Source organism: Uloborus diversus, chromosome 10, assembly GCF_026930045.1.
Source record: "Uloborus diversus isolate 005 chromosome 10, Udiv.v.3.1, whole genome shotgun sequence".
NCBI classification, from domain to species: Eukaryota; Metazoa; Arthropoda; class Arachnida; order Araneae; family Uloboridae; genus Uloborus; species Uloborus diversus.
Genome location: NC_072740.1, coordinates 12265292 through 12283555, shown reverse-complemented (window position 1 = coordinate 12283555; position 18264 = coordinate 12265292). Strand labels below are relative to the sequence as shown.

General features: G+C 33.1%; 2 protein-coding genes across 3 annotated transcripts in view; both read right to left on the bottom strand.

The window, feature by feature from the left end:
* Positions 1 to 18264, bottom strand: part of LOC129231868 (cytochrome P450 3A8-like) — a 220151-nt gene that overhangs the window by 132567 nt on the left and 69320 nt on the right. The gene's annotated exons all lie outside the window — the stretch shown is intronic.
* Positions 5703 to 18264, bottom strand: part of LOC129231866 (uncharacterized) — a 43129-nt gene continuing 30567 nt past the window's right edge. Inside the window, exon 2 of the mRNA XM_054866252.1 lies at positions 5703 to 8573. Within this exon, the coding sequence (XP_054722227.1) occupies positions 6122 to 8530 (2409 nt within the window). The 5' untranslated portion in view covers positions 8531 to 8573 and the 3' untranslated portion in view covers positions 5703 to 6121. The remainder of the gene's footprint in view (positions 8574 to 18264) is intronic.

Genomic DNA, 18264 nt, shown 5'->3' with positions numbered 1-18264 from the left:
TTACAGATTTCTAAATCAAAAACTTTGAAGTTATACATGAATTTTTTTCCTGTATCTACCAATCACAAAGACAATTGAGTAAAAAAAAAGAGATTTGTTAGACTACCCTGTGTCAAAAAAAAGGGGGGGAAAATAAATTAAGACAATATAAAGAGAAAAACGAATAGTTATCACAATGGCTTATCCTTTGAATTTTCAGTTACGAGAACAAGAGAATTACTTATCTCTCCAGGAAAGTGTATACGATTTTAAGTATTTTCTAATGATACTTCCCTTCCTACGATCTTCAAAAGAGTGATTCAGTTCTCATTGTCTGAATTTGTTTTACTTATTTTTCCTTCGCCTAAACAACGGACGAAAAATACCTGTGGTTTCTATTAATAAGTGTGGTGAAGGTATAGAATAGCAGTAAAAAAACTTGGAGAAGGAACAGAGTAACGATTAATGCAGCAAAAAAAATATCTTGTGACGTTAATAAGGTATTTAGATAATTTTAACAAATTTCAACCAGGTATGCCCTCCAACTTAGAACGCAAGAACTTGCTAATACTCGTACACGTACTTAAATGTATTTTAGCCACTAACTTTTTTGACCCCTTTTCTAAAATTTGACATCATTCCTGGAAAAAGAGAAAACAATTTTCATGTAGTCTGTTAAAAAAGTCGTTTCAGTAGAAAAATACGAACGAGTAAAAATAAGTCATTATTGAAGCACAAATCGTTGATGAAACGTTTCTTTTCATCAAAACTCTGATTTTGTACATGCATTTTTTAAAAATGTTAGTCATTGATGTTGAGGATTTTAGAAAAGTACAAGGTGCGGAAAAAAAAATTCTCGGAGAAAGTTGGCCTCATGAAATAAAAGTTAACTAATTTATTTTTTTCTTATGTCTGCCATTTTAATAAGAAAATATTTTATACAGTATTTCTTAGTTTACTTCTTTTTTTTGACTTTTTTACAAGGTCAAGCGAAAGATCTGCTGTTTTAGGGTTGTTTAAGCAATGAAAATGATAGTTTGTTTGCTTAATGTGATTCGGCAAACAGTGTCTGATGTAAACTGCCGTTTCAAAGAACTCTGAAACGATGGTCGATCTCCAGGAAGTGGACAGAAACGTATAGCGGAAACTTCAATTAAAAGTAAAGCCATCGAAAAATTGAATTCAATGAAATTCACGGGTTTCCACCAAAAAGGTCGCTCGTGAATTGAGAATATGTGACCGATCAGTGTGGCTAATGGCAAAAACAGACTTCGGACTAAAGCCTTACAAGTTCCAAAACGTTCATCCTTTCTCTGAAGAAAACTGACTCATGCGGCTCCAAAGATATTCAAAACTTTTGAGATGGGCCGTATGTGAGTGCACGGATTACCTTCACTGATGAGAAGCTTTTTATTGGTCTGTGCAGTCTCCAAGCCTCTTACAAATTGTTGAACATCGCATCAAATTCTATAATCGGACTTGATCTGAGGCTAAACCATTGCAAGCTAAAAAAAAACACATCTAGTTTTTGTGGATGAGAGCAAATGAATGAAAAGTGTACCAGTGGGGCCTTTTAAAAGCTGTTGTACTTCCGTGTGCTAAAAAGCACTTCGGCAATATTAGCTGGACAGTTCAACGAAATTCCGCACGAGCTCAGTAGTCCAGAAAGACATAAGAGTGGTGCAAGACTCATTTTTCCGGACATGATATCATTTATAAAGGGAACACACTACTCGCCAGATCCCAATCCTATGGATGTGTGGTCTATTTAGAGTCTATGGTCTGTCCTAAATCACACAAAAGTTTGGACTCCCTGAAGTAATCGCTTCGGTAGAAATGTTATAGGTTTAAGGTAGAAGACTTGTGGCTTACAGTTGACGATTTCATTTCACTAAGCAGTTATGTCTTTGCATCTCTACAAAAGGCGGTCACTTTGAAAACAATCAAACTATTTATTAGCAAAGCTCTTATCTTCTTAATATTTGTTATTATTTGTTATTTATTTATTTTTAATAAGGTTATTTTAAAACTGGCTTGCCCATATTGTTTTGCCGCACCCTGAAAAACTTCTAAACTTCGGGGATGGGTTCTAAAACAAAAAGCAAATAATAATGCCGAGAAAAAGAAGAAAAACCACCATACTGACTGGCACATACTTAACCATTGTCTTCAGATGACGAAGCTCAAAATTTCACGGTCTGGTAAACAGCTTCAAGGCAATGATCGCTTACAACTGTCAACGATTCTGCATGTTAATTAGTGATGTGCAATTGAATAAATTATGTTTCCTTTGCATAAAAAAAATAAATCTACGTTTTTGGTATTTTACTTATTCGAAAATGCTTTCTTGTACTATGATTAACTGCAAAAAATGTTTATACATTGTTTAAAAAATGTTTGAGCTATTAAAATAAATTTAATGTAAAATAAAAACTTATATTTACACACTTGCATACACACACTTTTATGATATATTTTCCCACGTTCTATATGTTTTATTCTGTAAACGTTAGGGATGAAGATTTTTCTTATTGATCCACCCCCTCCCATTCGCCTCTTGGATTGCACGACTGTAGCTGAAAATTGTAATGCTCCCACTGTTTCACAATGATGCAGTAACTAATTTCTTCCTAACATTTCTATTAATTTAGTATCACCAAGAAATCGCATTTTAATTCGCCTACTTTTGGATTAGAAAAGCAATTCAAGCACAAAACCTCTTCGAAATCGACGATATAAAGGGTGTCCCAAAATTAACGCAAGATTTGAATTTGCCACAATTTTTGCTGTGAATTGTTGACAGCCACGGAAAAAGAACAATTTGACAGCTGGGAGTTTAGGGTTAGTAAAAATGGAGTGTTATGCTATTATACAGCCAGCGAAACAATTCAATCACTGCATAAGGAATTTCCTGTTCATGTATTCTCTCATTTCGGTGATATGAATTGTACCTTAGATCGTGTGATTTTACATCATTAGACTTCTCCCTATGGGGTTATTTGAAGTCAAACGTCTATGTCAGCAATCCCACAACCACCAGCGCATTACCTAATTGCGATATCGAGCGCCAATAACAGTAAACTGCTTGACCCGCCCAAACTTTCGTTATTTTTCAAATAATTGTTCGATAATGAAAATGCATTCTAGAATCGAAAACGCTCCCATTGTAATAACCCTAGACCCTCAGCTGCGAATTTTTTTTCAAGATTGCCCACAATTTATTGCAAAAATGGCGGCAAATTCAAATCTTGCGTTAATTTTGGGACACCCTTTACAAGGATTGGGTTGGAATGGCGTTCCCGTTAATTGTTTTTCTTTTTTGGAACATCAAACGTATTTATAAATTTAGTTCGCATTTATAAACATATTTAATGAATTAATAATTTTTAAAAATGTTACAGCGAAAGTGACGACTGATGACAAAGTTTCTAACAGGAATATCAGAATTAGTATTGCTGAAATCGGTTTTATAGCTACAAAACACGTAAAATGAGTAAGTGCGGAAAAATCTAAATTAAGGATGCGTTTTCTCAAACATGTTTTTCATGTTTTTCTAATAAAGCACTAATAAATAAATAAATAAATAAATAAATAAATAAATAAATATATATATATATATATATATATATATATATATATATATATATATATATATATATATCGCATAATGTGATCACGGTTTAGGTTATCAATTGCTTAATGTCATCAAAATCACTCAATCATGATATTTTGTCGATTCATATGTAAGTTAAATTCAACACTGTATGAGATTATCGCATCATTTAATGCTATCAGTTTCCGAATCAGGGACTGCGTTTCTGCTGAAACAATCAAAAACTGCTTCGTCTACTTCAGATTTTACAAAAAAATATTATCAGGAAAAAACGTTCAAAATTAACTTTTGCATTCGTTATTGGTTTATTCAGGTATAATGCTTATAATCATTAGAAAATAGATAACTTCAATCATTTTAACATATAATGTTTTTGTGATTGTATCAATTTATATACTTAGCTTTAAAGTTTTAAGATCGGTTAAAATTCGAATTCATATACATTATTTGCTTCTAAACATGCAAAATGAAGCAGTCCTACTGCAGTCCAGAATATTTTATAGCCGTTTTTACTTGTTGGATCGTACAATGAAGACTAGTTTTAATTTTTTCCAACAACTAAATTACTTTTTTGCGGGAAAAATGTAGGCCAATTATCTTATTTCTTAAAATGAATTATTTTTTGAAGTATAGCAACTAGGTTTAAATAAGGGTGTTATCTGTTGCCCTTGAGGTATTTCCAGACATATTTGGAAGCTTCACTTGTTAAATCGATTAACTCCATAAAACAAAATGTTGAGAAACGTGATGCAGAAGATAGTGTTATCCATAGGAGTGAACGGGCCCTCGTGTTACATTTTCTGCCATCGCAGGATCAGAAATGTACTGAACCAAAAGTTTAATATAAATTCCCATTCTTAGCATTGATTAAGCACTATTAAAGTAGAAATGGGGATTTTTTTTTTAAAGTGGAGTTAATCGATTTGGCAACTGAGGCATATATTTATTAAATTTCAGTTCTGCTGATGTTTAAATTTTTAGAAATAATCATAATAATAAATTGTCTCCAATTTTAGTTAATTTTATTTTTTCACATGAAATGTTATATGAGGCTCTTGACGATAGTGGCAGAAATTTGACTGTGATTTGAATTGAGCTGTTGAATACATTTTCCATTTCAAGACCCTGCAACCATGCTGAGAGGAACTTGTCAGAATGTCAGGTAAGCTAACATTTCATTGCATCTTCTTCTAAAAGGATAGAATTCATAGATAAAACAGAAAACATTAAATTTGAAATCAATTTTTTGAAAAACGAATATTTTTGCTCTGTAAAATGTAAGGTTTTTATAAACTAGGATCCTTGAGCATGTTTCTAACGAATGCTCAAGTTCCATAAAATAGAAGCATTGTTGCTAGTTAAGGCTTTTTATCGCCTTCTTTGCTTTGACATTTCTCTGCCGATTTAGCATGTAGTTTAAGTGAGAAGAATGGTAAGAACTCTTAACTGCTGGATTAATAACTATTATGAAGCAAAAAGTGCGTTTCCAATTTGAATTTTTAAAATAAGAACAGTATCACAAGAATTTTGACAGCAAAAGAATTAGTGGGTGTTATGATTGGCGCAACATTTATTCAGCCGCAGTCATGGGTGCTTTCAGAATGATATATAGGCGGCTGCAACCGAATTTAATTTACTATTGTTTTAAAACTGTTTAATTATTTTTTTAACATTATTATTATTTTTATATTTTGTTTGTTTATTTTAAAGCGAATTCTGAGATTTATTTTTGTCAAAAAAAAATTTCATTTAATAAACGCGAGATTAATAGTCTTCATGATGCATTTTGCAGTCTTTTTTAAGTATTTTGTAACTTTTCCTCTTTTAGCTATTTTTAAAAGCTAGGATATGAAAGTACATCCTCTTGCACCGCCTGCCAGAAATCGTGGACATAAGCATGAGATTAATACTGTTCCGAGATGTATTTTGTAGTTTAAGTATTTTGTAATTTGTCCTTTGCTTAATTTGATGGGTTTTCACAACAGATACAATAGAAACTGATAACACAGTATTTCCAAAATTTGCATTCTGATTCCCTTTTTTTCATCACTTTTAAAAAATTTAAAAACATTTGTGTAAAAATTGTGATTGAAAAGAATCAAACCAATGTACATATATTACGCACTTTATTATAAAATAATAACAATTAATCATCATTATAGTTTTCTACACTACATCATATTCTGCTGTTGAAGTAGCACACATAAACAGCTGGCTGAGTGTGAAAATATCACAGCGGATCAAATTATGTGACTGGTTTTTTAATTGATTTCACCCTCATCATCAATAGTCAATAACGCAACAAATACGAACAAAAGAAAATACACTGATGGCATTGGAAAAGTAATGGAAAACATGAAGACTTTCATATTTTGACGACACTTATCAGGTTAAATTAAGAAAAAAATATTGACGTTTATCACCAAAGGACATCACGTATACTGAACAGCTTGGCTAAAGGATGAAAAATTTTGCACATTTGCTTTTATAATAAAGCTGATCGTGACCAAAATGTATTTAGGAAGCATTTCATAAATACAATGTTCCAAGTTTCTTTGCATGATGGGAATTTCCATAGTGGTTTTTAGCGTATCGCGAAGAGTCAGGCATGGAATAAAATTTAGAACAATTTAGTTCTGGTGGTTTTATGAGATCATTCTGCACGAGATTGTAATAGTTATGATTGTCCAGTCTCCTCTTTGGCGTTATGTCCCCAACCAGATTCGACAAAGATTTTGGCCTGGACAACCTACGGCCGTTTCTAGCATTTTTTTGTGCCTCCTCGAGGATGTCCGACTGATTGTCTTGGTTATCATTATCGTTTTTCGATGAAATAGTGGAGGAGGATCCAGCTGAGCCTTGAATCTTTTTGCCACAAGACGTATTACTAGAGTCAGGGCTAGATTTTTTTGTGTCCATAAGTAGATCAGTTAGAGACTTGTATCGGATATGGAATAGGGGAGAAGTCGCTATAGTTTTGACGCCACAATTCACCCAAGACGACTTTTGAGATTTGTTATTCCGATTGACACCAGATAGATCTTTGTGAGCGTAAGAATTTTTATTATTCTTTTGAAACCTGGTTTTGCCATTCACATGGTTTTGGGAATGATTGACGTGCAATTGATATTGGCTCTGTCGTTTGTAGGGGAGTTTGTTATTATTATTGTTATCGCAATTAGCATTCTGAGTGCCATTTTGGAAAATTTTGCTAGCGCTATTGGAACGCATTGGTGTTCTTCCAGGCGTTTCAAATACTTTCACTAATTTCAGCCCACTTTTCCTTTTCTCTATTTTTTCATATATGTGATCGTCAGCTGATTTTCTTGTCTTCTGACTTCGATTTGGGAAGAACATATCTTTGGTTTTGATGGTGGGCGTTCGATTCACAATGCTAACGGTGATTTTGTGCGGCGTTTGATGGTGCTTGACAGTTCCATTGCTAGATTTCCTAGCGGGAATCGTCTCTATTGGAGGAGGTTCAGGAGGTTTTCTGTCTCCTGATTTACCGTTTATACTATCTACGGCAATTTGTGGCAAAAGCTGAGATTTATGCTCTTCAGAAGCTGAAAACTCATTTTTGATATTCACCGGCAGAGGAGCAAATCCTCTCACATAATCATAAATCTGGTCGATTTCATCGTATCTAAGGTCATCGGAGTCGGAAAAATCATCCGAAACCTCTTTAAAAGGAAGGGAAGAATCATTTGGAGTAGATAGCCCTCGCTCTAAATGAAGTCTTCCGGACATATTGGTGCCTTGAGGGTCGGATGCGCTGCGTTTGACCAGAGGAACCGTGCGATAGGTGTTAGGAGCTTGTCGTCTCGTGTAGACGTACTGAGGAGAGGGAGGCAGATTTTTTATCTCGCGGACAGAGTTGACATCGCAGACTTGTATACATCCAGAAACTTCAGCCATTAAAGTGTGGCACTTGTTGGCAAGAGCTGTATGTTCTGGCAGTTTTACGAGGCTTTCCGAATTTTTAGGAGCTAGGATTTTAAGCGCGGCATTTGGTGGTAGGGGAACGACACCCACATCTTTTGTTAAAGGCATGGCAACAAGACACTCTTCTTCAATCAAGGAATACAGTCGCATCTCATGCACAAATTGAGATCCTGTTTTCACACCAACGGGTGGTTTACCGTGCACGAGTCGGACCATCAGAGGAAATCTTTTCGACATCAGTGTTTTAACGGTATGCACGCCCGAGATATTATCTTCACCAGCTATAGTACTAAACTTTCCACGAAGCTCTAGGGGTAAGTATACAGTATCGCCAAAGGATGTCACACAGCTGAGATATTTTCCACTGCCGCGATTACCACGTGAGCTTCCAGTAGCAAGTTCTCCAAGCGAGAGCACTTCCCCAGGTGATATAGTTCGAGTCTTGTCCCAGACGCAGTCTACATCATCAGGTCTTGGCAGGTTCACTTTAATGCTGTCTCGAACTAAACAAGACTTGGGATTTCTTCTAGTCAGTTCCGCTACGCTTTCAATGCAACGAACGGCCCGGCCGTCTTCTGAAAGTATTTCAAACCATCCGTCGTAATTTTCGGGAACTGCCAATTTAGATCCAACTGGCACCATCCTTCGACCAGCATCTTTGAATTTCACACACTGGGCAATTACTTTGAGCTTTGTTCCAGCGGAGGAGAGGAATATCACTTGGTTGAGATTCGGAGAAGGCAGTGTTGGCACCCCAAGATTCTGGTGTTGGCCTTTGATAATCTTGGCAACCTGGGGCAGTTTGAACTTGCTCGTAAATTCCTTCAAGTAATGTCCCTCGTCGCCCCACTTGACTGTATTCAGGTACGTTGTCGCATCGGAGGAAGACATTGTTCCTCCAGGTGCAGACTCCCACAAGGATTTAGGACTCGTGATGACGTTTTGAAGGAACTTCTCAAACAATTTAGGGCCACAACTGCTGCTGGAGATCATAAGGAAACATGTTGCGCCAAATCAAACTCCATTCTTTTCATGCCTAAAAGAAAGAAGATGCTTTATTATATTTTTAAAAATTGTAAGAAAAATAATGCTATAATCACATAGATTCATATATAGTTTTATATCTAATGTAAAGAAACCTATATACATTGCCCTATTGTCCTTTACTTTGAAAGCTGCTGTTCAGTACTCCTGACTGAAAGAAAAAGAGGCTACTTTTTATTTTTTTAGTTTTACCAAAATAGATCTTTTTATATTGAATTTTAGTAAGGAGAACATTTTTTCATGTGAAAAAATGCTTTTTTTACCTTTAAATTCGTGAAAATGGGAAGACATCTGTGTGCATAATTAATTTACTCGCATTTTTTCATATTGTTTTTGTTTGAAACATAATACATTTAAGCAGGACATTTTATTTACGTATCCAATATGTTAGTTACGTAAATTAATGACATTTTTCAAAATATTCTGATTTTAGCTTTCATAAATAACGGAATATTACGGAACATAATTTCTTTTTTGTTTATTGAAATACGCTACTTGTATACTTAATAAAAATTTGGGCATTTAATTTAATAAACTAAAGAAGGAAAATAAAAATTTCGTTTGTCTTACAAAAAAAGACAATTTTCAATATCAATATGGAAAGATTGTTTTGGTTGAAAAGAAAAATAATTTTATTGAATAAAATGAATTATAAGCATGATAAAAATAATAGAAAAAAAAGAAGAATGAAGCTCAATATCTGAGCAAAACAAATAATGGTTGCCGGAATAAAGCAATAAAAAAAAAATATATTTAACTATTTGCGTGTTCTATGAATATTTTTAGAATCAGTTTTTTAAGCGTTCGCATTTAAATAAAATTAAAATAATTTGAATTTTGACATCTTGAATTCAAATTATGTTTTTCGCAATCACGAGTGTGTGTATGTAGGCGTGTGTGTTTGTGTGTGGGGGTGTGTGTGTGTAGTTGTGTATGTATGCGCGTGTGTGTAGGACATGGATGCAACCTGGAGACGGCTTTCGCTATAGGCAGAGCATCGTGAGGACCCGGTCGACGGTGATGGTGCAGAGGGTGGCGGTGGGAAAATAAAATGATAGGACATCAAAACAGTCAAGTGAGAACAATAAGCAATCGTGATTGCTCAATAAATAAATAGAAGATCTACATATTTACACAGATACGATTACAGCTATACACTACAAATGTTTTTCATACATTTAAACTTGCTTCAACTGATTTCTATCGTGGAATATTTTTTCATGCAATTATTTAAGTGCCAGTTCAGTTACTTAGAAGTCAACGCGTTTAAGTTCGCTTTTTGCTGTTTTGTAATTTTTAAAAATCTTAATGAAAGCAAAATTATTTTTCTCAGTTACTAAACCATGACAGAAGAGTATTGAGTATAGTCACTTCAAAATTGTAAAAATGAAAGTAAAAAGTCTAAAATTTTAAGCTAATACACTAGAGGCATTAATTTTTTCAATTTTTTCTAAACTAAACCGCACTGGCTTCTGGGAGATCTTTATGTAGATAACACAGGTACCATTTTCCTGTAAAACCATTCCGTTTCGCATAAAATGATGGAATAAGCAATTGAAGGGGTACAGCCCCTTGTAGAACAAAACGACCGAAAAATGGAGTTATATCCGGTTGATCGTTCTGAAGTTATTCGTTAGAATGAGTTAACTGCTTCATTCGCTTGAGGCAACATGCAGTAAACTCCAGGATATTTCCCAACAATCAAAAAATGGAGTTAACTCTTTGTTCCTGCAAACCCTTCAATTGCTCTACTTATTCTGCAAATAAATTGAAACTCGCATTTTTCTTAGTTATTTCAAGACATTCACTATCTTGAAGCAAGAAGAATTAACAGCAAGTTACTTTTTTGAAACAAGTGTTACCTTCTTTTTTAACAATGAACAGTTAAAAAACAGCTGAAGTAATTAGATAAAGTACGGCAATGTTAACGATCTTCAGAAAGACGTTTCAATTACTTTCGATTTCTTAACTGTCAATCACACGGCAGTATATAATCAAGAAACTCGGATGCTGAACAAAAGAAAGTTCATGACATTGTTACAGCACACATGTTCTCATTTTTTTTCACTTAAAAAGTTGAGAAAAACATTCCGCTTCACTTTTAACATAATATCCTTTCATCTCAGGGTACTTTTGTAGTGTTCTGTATTAAAGAAGAAGGAAGAGAACGATTTTATTCTTTTGCGCTCTCTGAATGCTATCGGAAGAATCAATATAGAACACATACATTCGAAATTAGAAACAGGAACTCATGCGCTCGGAATTTAAAAATGGTAAATATGATGTGAAATATATTCTTTTAAAATGATAGTAAAAACCACTTTTGTTTTCGGATAAGAATAACTGTTCTAAATATGCGGAAACCAAAAGTATTTGTCGTGATGAATTTGAATTGATATAATCTAAGGTAGTTATTAAAGTTTTGATAGAAATAGCTTCTGGATTGTTAACAATTAAGTACTTAACATTTTCTCCTGCTGATTTTAAAGGTAAAAGTGTTACTAAACAAGACCGAGATATCAAATGAACACAACTGTAGAAGCAAAATGTTTACTTTCGATTTAAAGAATAGTTTCAAACACATTGGATGATATTTTAGTTCATAAATGTTTTGTTTGATGATGTATTTAGTGTTGTTTTAGTGTTGTAGTAGTTGTTTTTACCAGTATTAGTACCACAAGGAGAACAAATTGTGAAATAATCCCTGTATCAAACAGGTAAAATGAGTTTCAATTACATCTTTGTGAAGAAAAAAAAACGCTAAGGTACGTTGCACAGGATTTGGGATTATTACGTATCGTCAAGTGGCAACAGTTAAATATAAACAAACCGCCATTGAACTTTTTAGAATGTTTGACTGGATTTGATTAGTAGCTCACATTCTTTCAACCTTCACTGATGCTCTGCTCGGATTTGGCTAGTTTGTTGTACTTCAGCACATAAATACTATGTTTACTACTGTATTTAGTCCCACTCTCTCAATACTCGTACACATAGAAAAATGTGTGCGTTAACTCATGTATCTTGCAAGTAAAAGCAATTTAATTACATTGTTGATGTTTGAACATATAAGTACTAAGTTAACTGTCTTATAGATGTCTTCACATAATAGTCGTGGGTCAAAAGCAGAAAAAATCGCGAAATCTTCCTCGCGTTCAAGTCGCAACCTTTTTGACTAGCATGAATATCGTATTCTTAGACTGAAATTCCTTAACAAATAGCTCTTTCTTGATGCATAATGTATTCCTTCATGCATTTATACCAGATTTTACTGTTCCATAAGCAATCAGTCATTAATAAAACTGTTCTTCAAAAATTCGTTTTATAAATGCTTTATTCAACAGCAGCATACGCGATATTGTGTAAATTATTAAAGATTTCCTTGCATAAAAATCGCAAGTTTAAAATTCGGTAGAAATACTAAGAGAGTAAACCCGGCAGTTTTGCATTACAAATGTCGAGTATGTTTCTAGCTGCATGACAAGATCCCTACTCAGATCTCCTGGTATGTTGAACTTTCAACGAATCAACGATCTTTCGGATAATGTCACATGAAGTAGACCATTGTAGATTTGGTAACAAAGGCATCACTAAGTCATATCATCATACAAAAATACTAAATAATATAGTTAAATATTTATAAATAATGATTAGAAATATTTATGTCTGTTTTGCAATGGAGCTTCCTTAAATCTTAACACCAGGAGTCTAATGATTACTAAATATTTAAAATAAATCTTAATTTCAATACAATTATCTAGTTTGAAAGAAAAGAAAACGCTTTTTGGCATTATGCTGTAAGCACTTGTAGATTAAGTTTCTTACGTTTGGAAATGCGAAATTTAGTAGTAGACATAAAAAAAAAGCAAATAACTTTTACAATAATATAAATGATACCTGAGGAAAACAAATAATGAATATTTATCCCTGCTTAATTATCAAAATGGATCATACGCTTAGGAGAATTGGGACAACAGTGCTACTTATCGAGAAAAATGAAAAAAGGTTTGAACTAAGATAGTTTTAAGGAAAAAAAAATAAATATACAGTCAAATCCATTATTGCGAAGTCTGTTATAGCAAAGACTTTGTTAATCCCCGATTCAATTTACATGCGAACCATGTCAACATTTGTAACATCTCTATAACGAAATTTCGTTAATCCGAAATGATTTCACTGGTTTCTTCGTTAAAACAAGATTTTACTTTATTAGGTATCAATATATTGTTCAGAATGAGCACTGTATATGAACTAAAATGAAAAATGTTGTCGTTACTTTTATGTAAACAAATTTATGACACTACTAAAAAAAAAAAAAAAAAGACGACAATATTTACAATAGGGAAAAGAAATACTTTAACTCTGCAAAGCGATTTAGAAAAAAAAGAAGTTGGGTTCTTTTATAATCGAATGATCCAAATCATTAAGGGATCACTTACGAGAGATTTTTGCAAATGGTCTCTTATCGAATGATTCGAATGACTTATATTCAAGTCATCAGTTATAAATTGATTCTTTCAAATGTTTCCTTGATTGAATGACCGGCTTTCCTCTGACTCTTTCGATTGATTTAACAGTCAAATGATTGATTATAGAGTAATTGTAGTGATCGGGGACTCTTTGGATTAAAAGGAATTTTTAACCGTATGCATGGACAATCATACTTGGGAGGGGTAAGGCGAAAAATGTGATACTTTGTGACACAGAGAGGTGGCCAGCTTTTTTGAAAAAAAAAAAGTGACATAATTTATAACCAGCTCCCTTTTTTATGCAACTAACTTCTTTCTTATCCTTTAGTTCTCAATAGTTTAAGCACTGTTGAAGTAATAAAAAAAAGGTGTGATCATTTAATAGTTTGATTATTCCTCATAGCTCCCTAACTCTACTACCTATTTATTGCTACAACAGAAAGATTTCCCTTTTAACTCAAAAATTAAACAATGCAACCTAAAATAAAAAATAAAATTTCTGCATTTTCCACATGACTGTCTTATTGAACATTTTCATAGAGCTGGACTGGCCAATTCTCCTAATTGCCCCACTGCGCTTATCCAATTCCGATGTGAGTGGTGATCACTGAAACTTCTTTCCTAGACTTCATAACGCAACAATTGAAATTATTGCCAATGATTTAAATTGTTTTAAATTTTTTTCTGAAATATATTGGTTGCTCAATAAACACTGTTGCCAGTTATGCCTAGGTCTGGTGAGTATGATTTAAAAAAAAATATCCACCACTCCTATGACATGACATAAATAGATGAAGTAGTAACAAAGTTCATATAGCATAATTATGCCACTATTCTGCCGTGATAAGCACACAAGTCGTATCTGCACTTTTTTATCAAAACTGAGTTACAGTCACCAAGTGTATCTTTGTAACATATTTCACTTAGTTGCATCGTTTTATGGTTATTTCTGAATGAGAAATATTTAAAAAAAAAATCTGAAAAAGTTGTATCTGTATCAAATACAAGGAGGCACAAAACTTTAAACAGAAATACAAATTATCACTATTCTGCCGTGATAAGCCCACAAGTCGTACCTGCACTTTTTATCAAAACTGAGTTATGGTCCCCAAGTCTTTCTTTTTCACATATTTCACCTAAATACAATGTTTTATGGTCATTTGTGAATGGGAAATATTTATTTAAAAAAGCTGAAAAAGAAGTTGCATCTTTATGGAATACAAGGAGGCAAAAAACTTTTAATTTCTCATTTTGAACTCAGATGCAGATACGTCTTTTGCACTTAGACGGCAGTAGTAGTCTTTTTTTTAAATTCCTGTTAAGCTCTGGAGTAAAGAAAGCTTCATATTAAAACAGTTTGGAAACGTAATTATATTTCTTGCTTTCAAAATGCAAATGGCATGCTTCAAAAATATGTTTCAAGAAAAGAATGGGAGCAAATCTTTAAAAAAAACCGTTAATAATATTCATTATTTAAAGCAAATTTTCCTCACAAATCACGACTTTAGCGAAATATTTTTTACCTCGACATCGATTCGGCTAATTTTACAAATCCTCTGCACAACTCATTTAGTTGATACAAATTCGTGACTTCACTCTCGTTAAAGCAAACAAGTGAAACCCATTTCTAATGATAACAGCGAAGCACGACGGTGAGGGTAAAACAAAATAAATGTCCTGGAATTACAGAGAAACAAAAAGTGAATTTCGATCATAATGAAAACGATTCCACCAAAATATTCTTTGTTTTAAAACAATCACCTTCGACTCTTAAAAAACCTGTCTTCGTAACGCAATCTACAACCTTGGCTCTAACTCCACCTACTTTGGTAGCCTTCTTTTTGATCAATCAAGATTCGAATTGGTATTTTTCGAACCTCTTTATCCTGCGCGGCTGCGTATCAGCAGGTAGTAATTAGGACAATTCGAACTCGATCTACATGACATATCCTCGAAAGGGTAACAATAGTTTTGACTTTTATCACTTTCCGATTTCGAACGCTGGGAACTAGATATTGTCAAGGTCATCAGTAAAAGATATATTGAAAGGGTAACTACGTTAGTTAATAGCTCGAAAGTTTTAAAATTCTTAGGCTTTGAGAGTGATTTATTTATTTACTCGTATTTGTTGTAAAATATTCAACACTACCGAGAAAATTAGATTACAGTGGCAAGACAGTCAAAATAAACATAATAATATGAGCTAAGCAGTTAAAACAAGTTGAGCGTTTAGGAAGTCTATAAAAAATTCATTTTCGTAAATATAATAAATCATAGTCGAGAACAAGAAAAAAAAAAGTTTATCTAGGGAATAGTAAACATGATTGGTTTAGAATACATTTCTAGGACTTGAACTTCAATTACTTTTCAAGCCTCGTACACTTAGCATCAGAAGAACTAACCATCGATCTCCACTCACTTTCTAACATCAAAACAAAAGATGTCATCAATTCAAGAACTAGCTCGTTTTCTAGACTGTCAAAGCTTCACGCAAGTGTTATGGTTGGAAAATCCACAAATGAAGCGATTGGAAAAGAAGTCGAAGTTTCAGAGCGAAAAGGGTCATCTACATTAGCGTGACTCGAGTCACAATAAAATGTTCCGATCGATAGTTGTGCAAGCTTCGATATAGATCACAAGTGGAACACAGGCCAAAATGGTACTTGAGAAAAAAAAGTGGAAGCACCGGAACTAAATCGTCTCACCATTTAAGAGACCTAAATAAAGTAAAGATAAAAAGAAAAGTTCTTTTATTACAAGACGCTACAAGATAGTTACCAGTATGAATTATAGCTCAGCTTGGTGAATCACTTCAGAATCCATGCATTCCGCCCCCCCCCCCTCGAATGTTTTAAACTCACTTTCGAATCAGAAAATGAAAATAAATCAAATTAAGCAAAATGGGTTATTCTGAAAGTAGGTTATTTAGATTGAAGGGGAAAGTAAGCGCCGGTTAGTAGTTAAGAATTAGCCGACATATATTTACTTTCAGTTTAGTTAATCTATAGTTTTACATTATCATGTTATTTAGATCAAAGAGAAAAGCATGCGTCGGTTAGCAGTTGAGAAGTAACCGACATACTCTTGCTGTCATTTAAATCAACTTTTTTGCTTTATCATATGTAATCACCCCATTTTTTATCTACTTAAAATTATTCGTGTTGGATGATCTAAGTGAATATGCAAGACTACCCTGAAATTAAGCAGTTTGAGATTTAAGGCTTAAGAGAAATTGTGAAGTGTAACACGATAAGGCACTTTGTTTCAGTAAACAAAAATTCCACCAATATTTTGAATACAATTTATAATATGTATAAAAAGGATCAGTATTATTATGGCATTTTCGTAGCCAGCATTTTATTTTGTCAAATTTTGAACTACTTTTGCTCTTTACAAGTGAAATGGTATATTAAAAACTGCATTTGTTATGAATTTATCATTGCATTCATAAATTGACAAATTTGCTTCCATGAGGACTAAAAATACGAAAAAACTTGTCAGACAGGCAAAATGCTCAATACAATGAAATTTAAATTAAAAAAAAAAAACATTGAATGAAAAAACTAAAATTCAGCATACTTGAGTGGAGGGAACTTATAAATCAAAACATTTCATCTACAGACCCTGACGTTCTGTTTATTTGAACTGAACAAAACTGAATTAAAACTTCAAAACTAAAAAATAAAAGTTGGGTGAAAATTATCAAGTTCCATTTTTGCCATTTATAGACGTTACCATTTTGTATTTTTATGCATCTCCTTTTTTGCATCCTACTAATCAAGATTTTTTTAATAAGCAAACTGTTTTGAGTGAAAACTGCATGCACATATTTTAAAGCGTTTCATTATTCCCACTATACATGAGCAGTGACGCACTGTCAAAAATTTACTTTTCGCTATTTTCAATTTAAAAAAAAATTAAAACTCTTTCGAAATGCGTTCAAATGCGGAAAATGTAAGATAAAAAGTGTACATTAATTAGATTTGGATGCATACAAAATTAATGATAGAAAAAAAAATTCGTTCCTTCCCCATCATTTACTGCTTAATTTAGAGATTATATAGGAATTAATGTAGCATTTAAGATTAATACTGGATTTTATTACCAGTATAAATATATTCTTAACTATTGGCAATATTCGTAAAACATGTATGGTTATTTGTAATCGTTGGCTTTTGTAATGCAAATTAATTGTACAGAGTAAAAGTTTGTAAGTATATGGGTTAGAGTGTTGTACCTTGGGACACTTTTCATATTTTAATTTATAACGTCAATTATTTGGAACAAATTTAAAATCTAAAAGTCACATTAAAATACCTCAACATACTTCTATGCAATATATATTTTTTAAAAAATTCAGACAGTTTGAAAACAAAATGTTGCCAGTCATTTTTAAAGTAAAAGTTCCAAGCTGTCCCAAGATACTACATCCTATTGTACCTTGGGACACATCCTGTTGTACTATGGAAAAGTATTCATGATTCAGGGAACAGCCATCAATTTCGCACCAGAAAACAAAAAATTTTTTTTTCATGGTAGTGAATTAAATCATGAATATTTAATAACTAGAAAGCCGCCCGTCAAGGTATGACGGGTTGAAAATGGCTTCTACTCTTCTGCATTTGAAAGCAGCAATTGCCTGTTTGGTGATACTTTGGTAGTTTAAGTTTTAACCCAACTCCAGTGTATTATCCCTTAACTCCAGTAGTGCCGCTATATAGATAGGCAGACGCATCAGCTTAAGTTTAGCCATTTTGGATCGGATTTTTCATTGTTGCGTAGCAAGGGTTACCATAGCCAAGTTTCGTGTTTCGCCATATTAGTCGTAAGTGATATTTTATTTAATAAAATAATAGTTTAAAAAACTAAAAAAAAGCACGCTTTCGTAGCAAAATGAACTAAAAAGTGAAAAATAATTTTTGGATGATAGTAGTTGACCAATCACTTAATTTTAATGTAATACAAAAAAGCGTGGGGTGCTGTCTATTTACATTTTTGCTTGGACAACAAATGGAAGAAATTCAAGACAACTGATAAGAAGCCCCCCACGCTTTTTTGTATTACATTAAAATTAAGTGACTGGTCAACTACTATTATCCAAAAATCATTTTTCACTTTTTAGTTCATTTTGCTACGAAAGCGTGCTTTTTTTAGTTTTTTAAACTATTATTTTATTTTTCTGTTTTTTAGTCTTATGTTGGAGAATTATCAGGC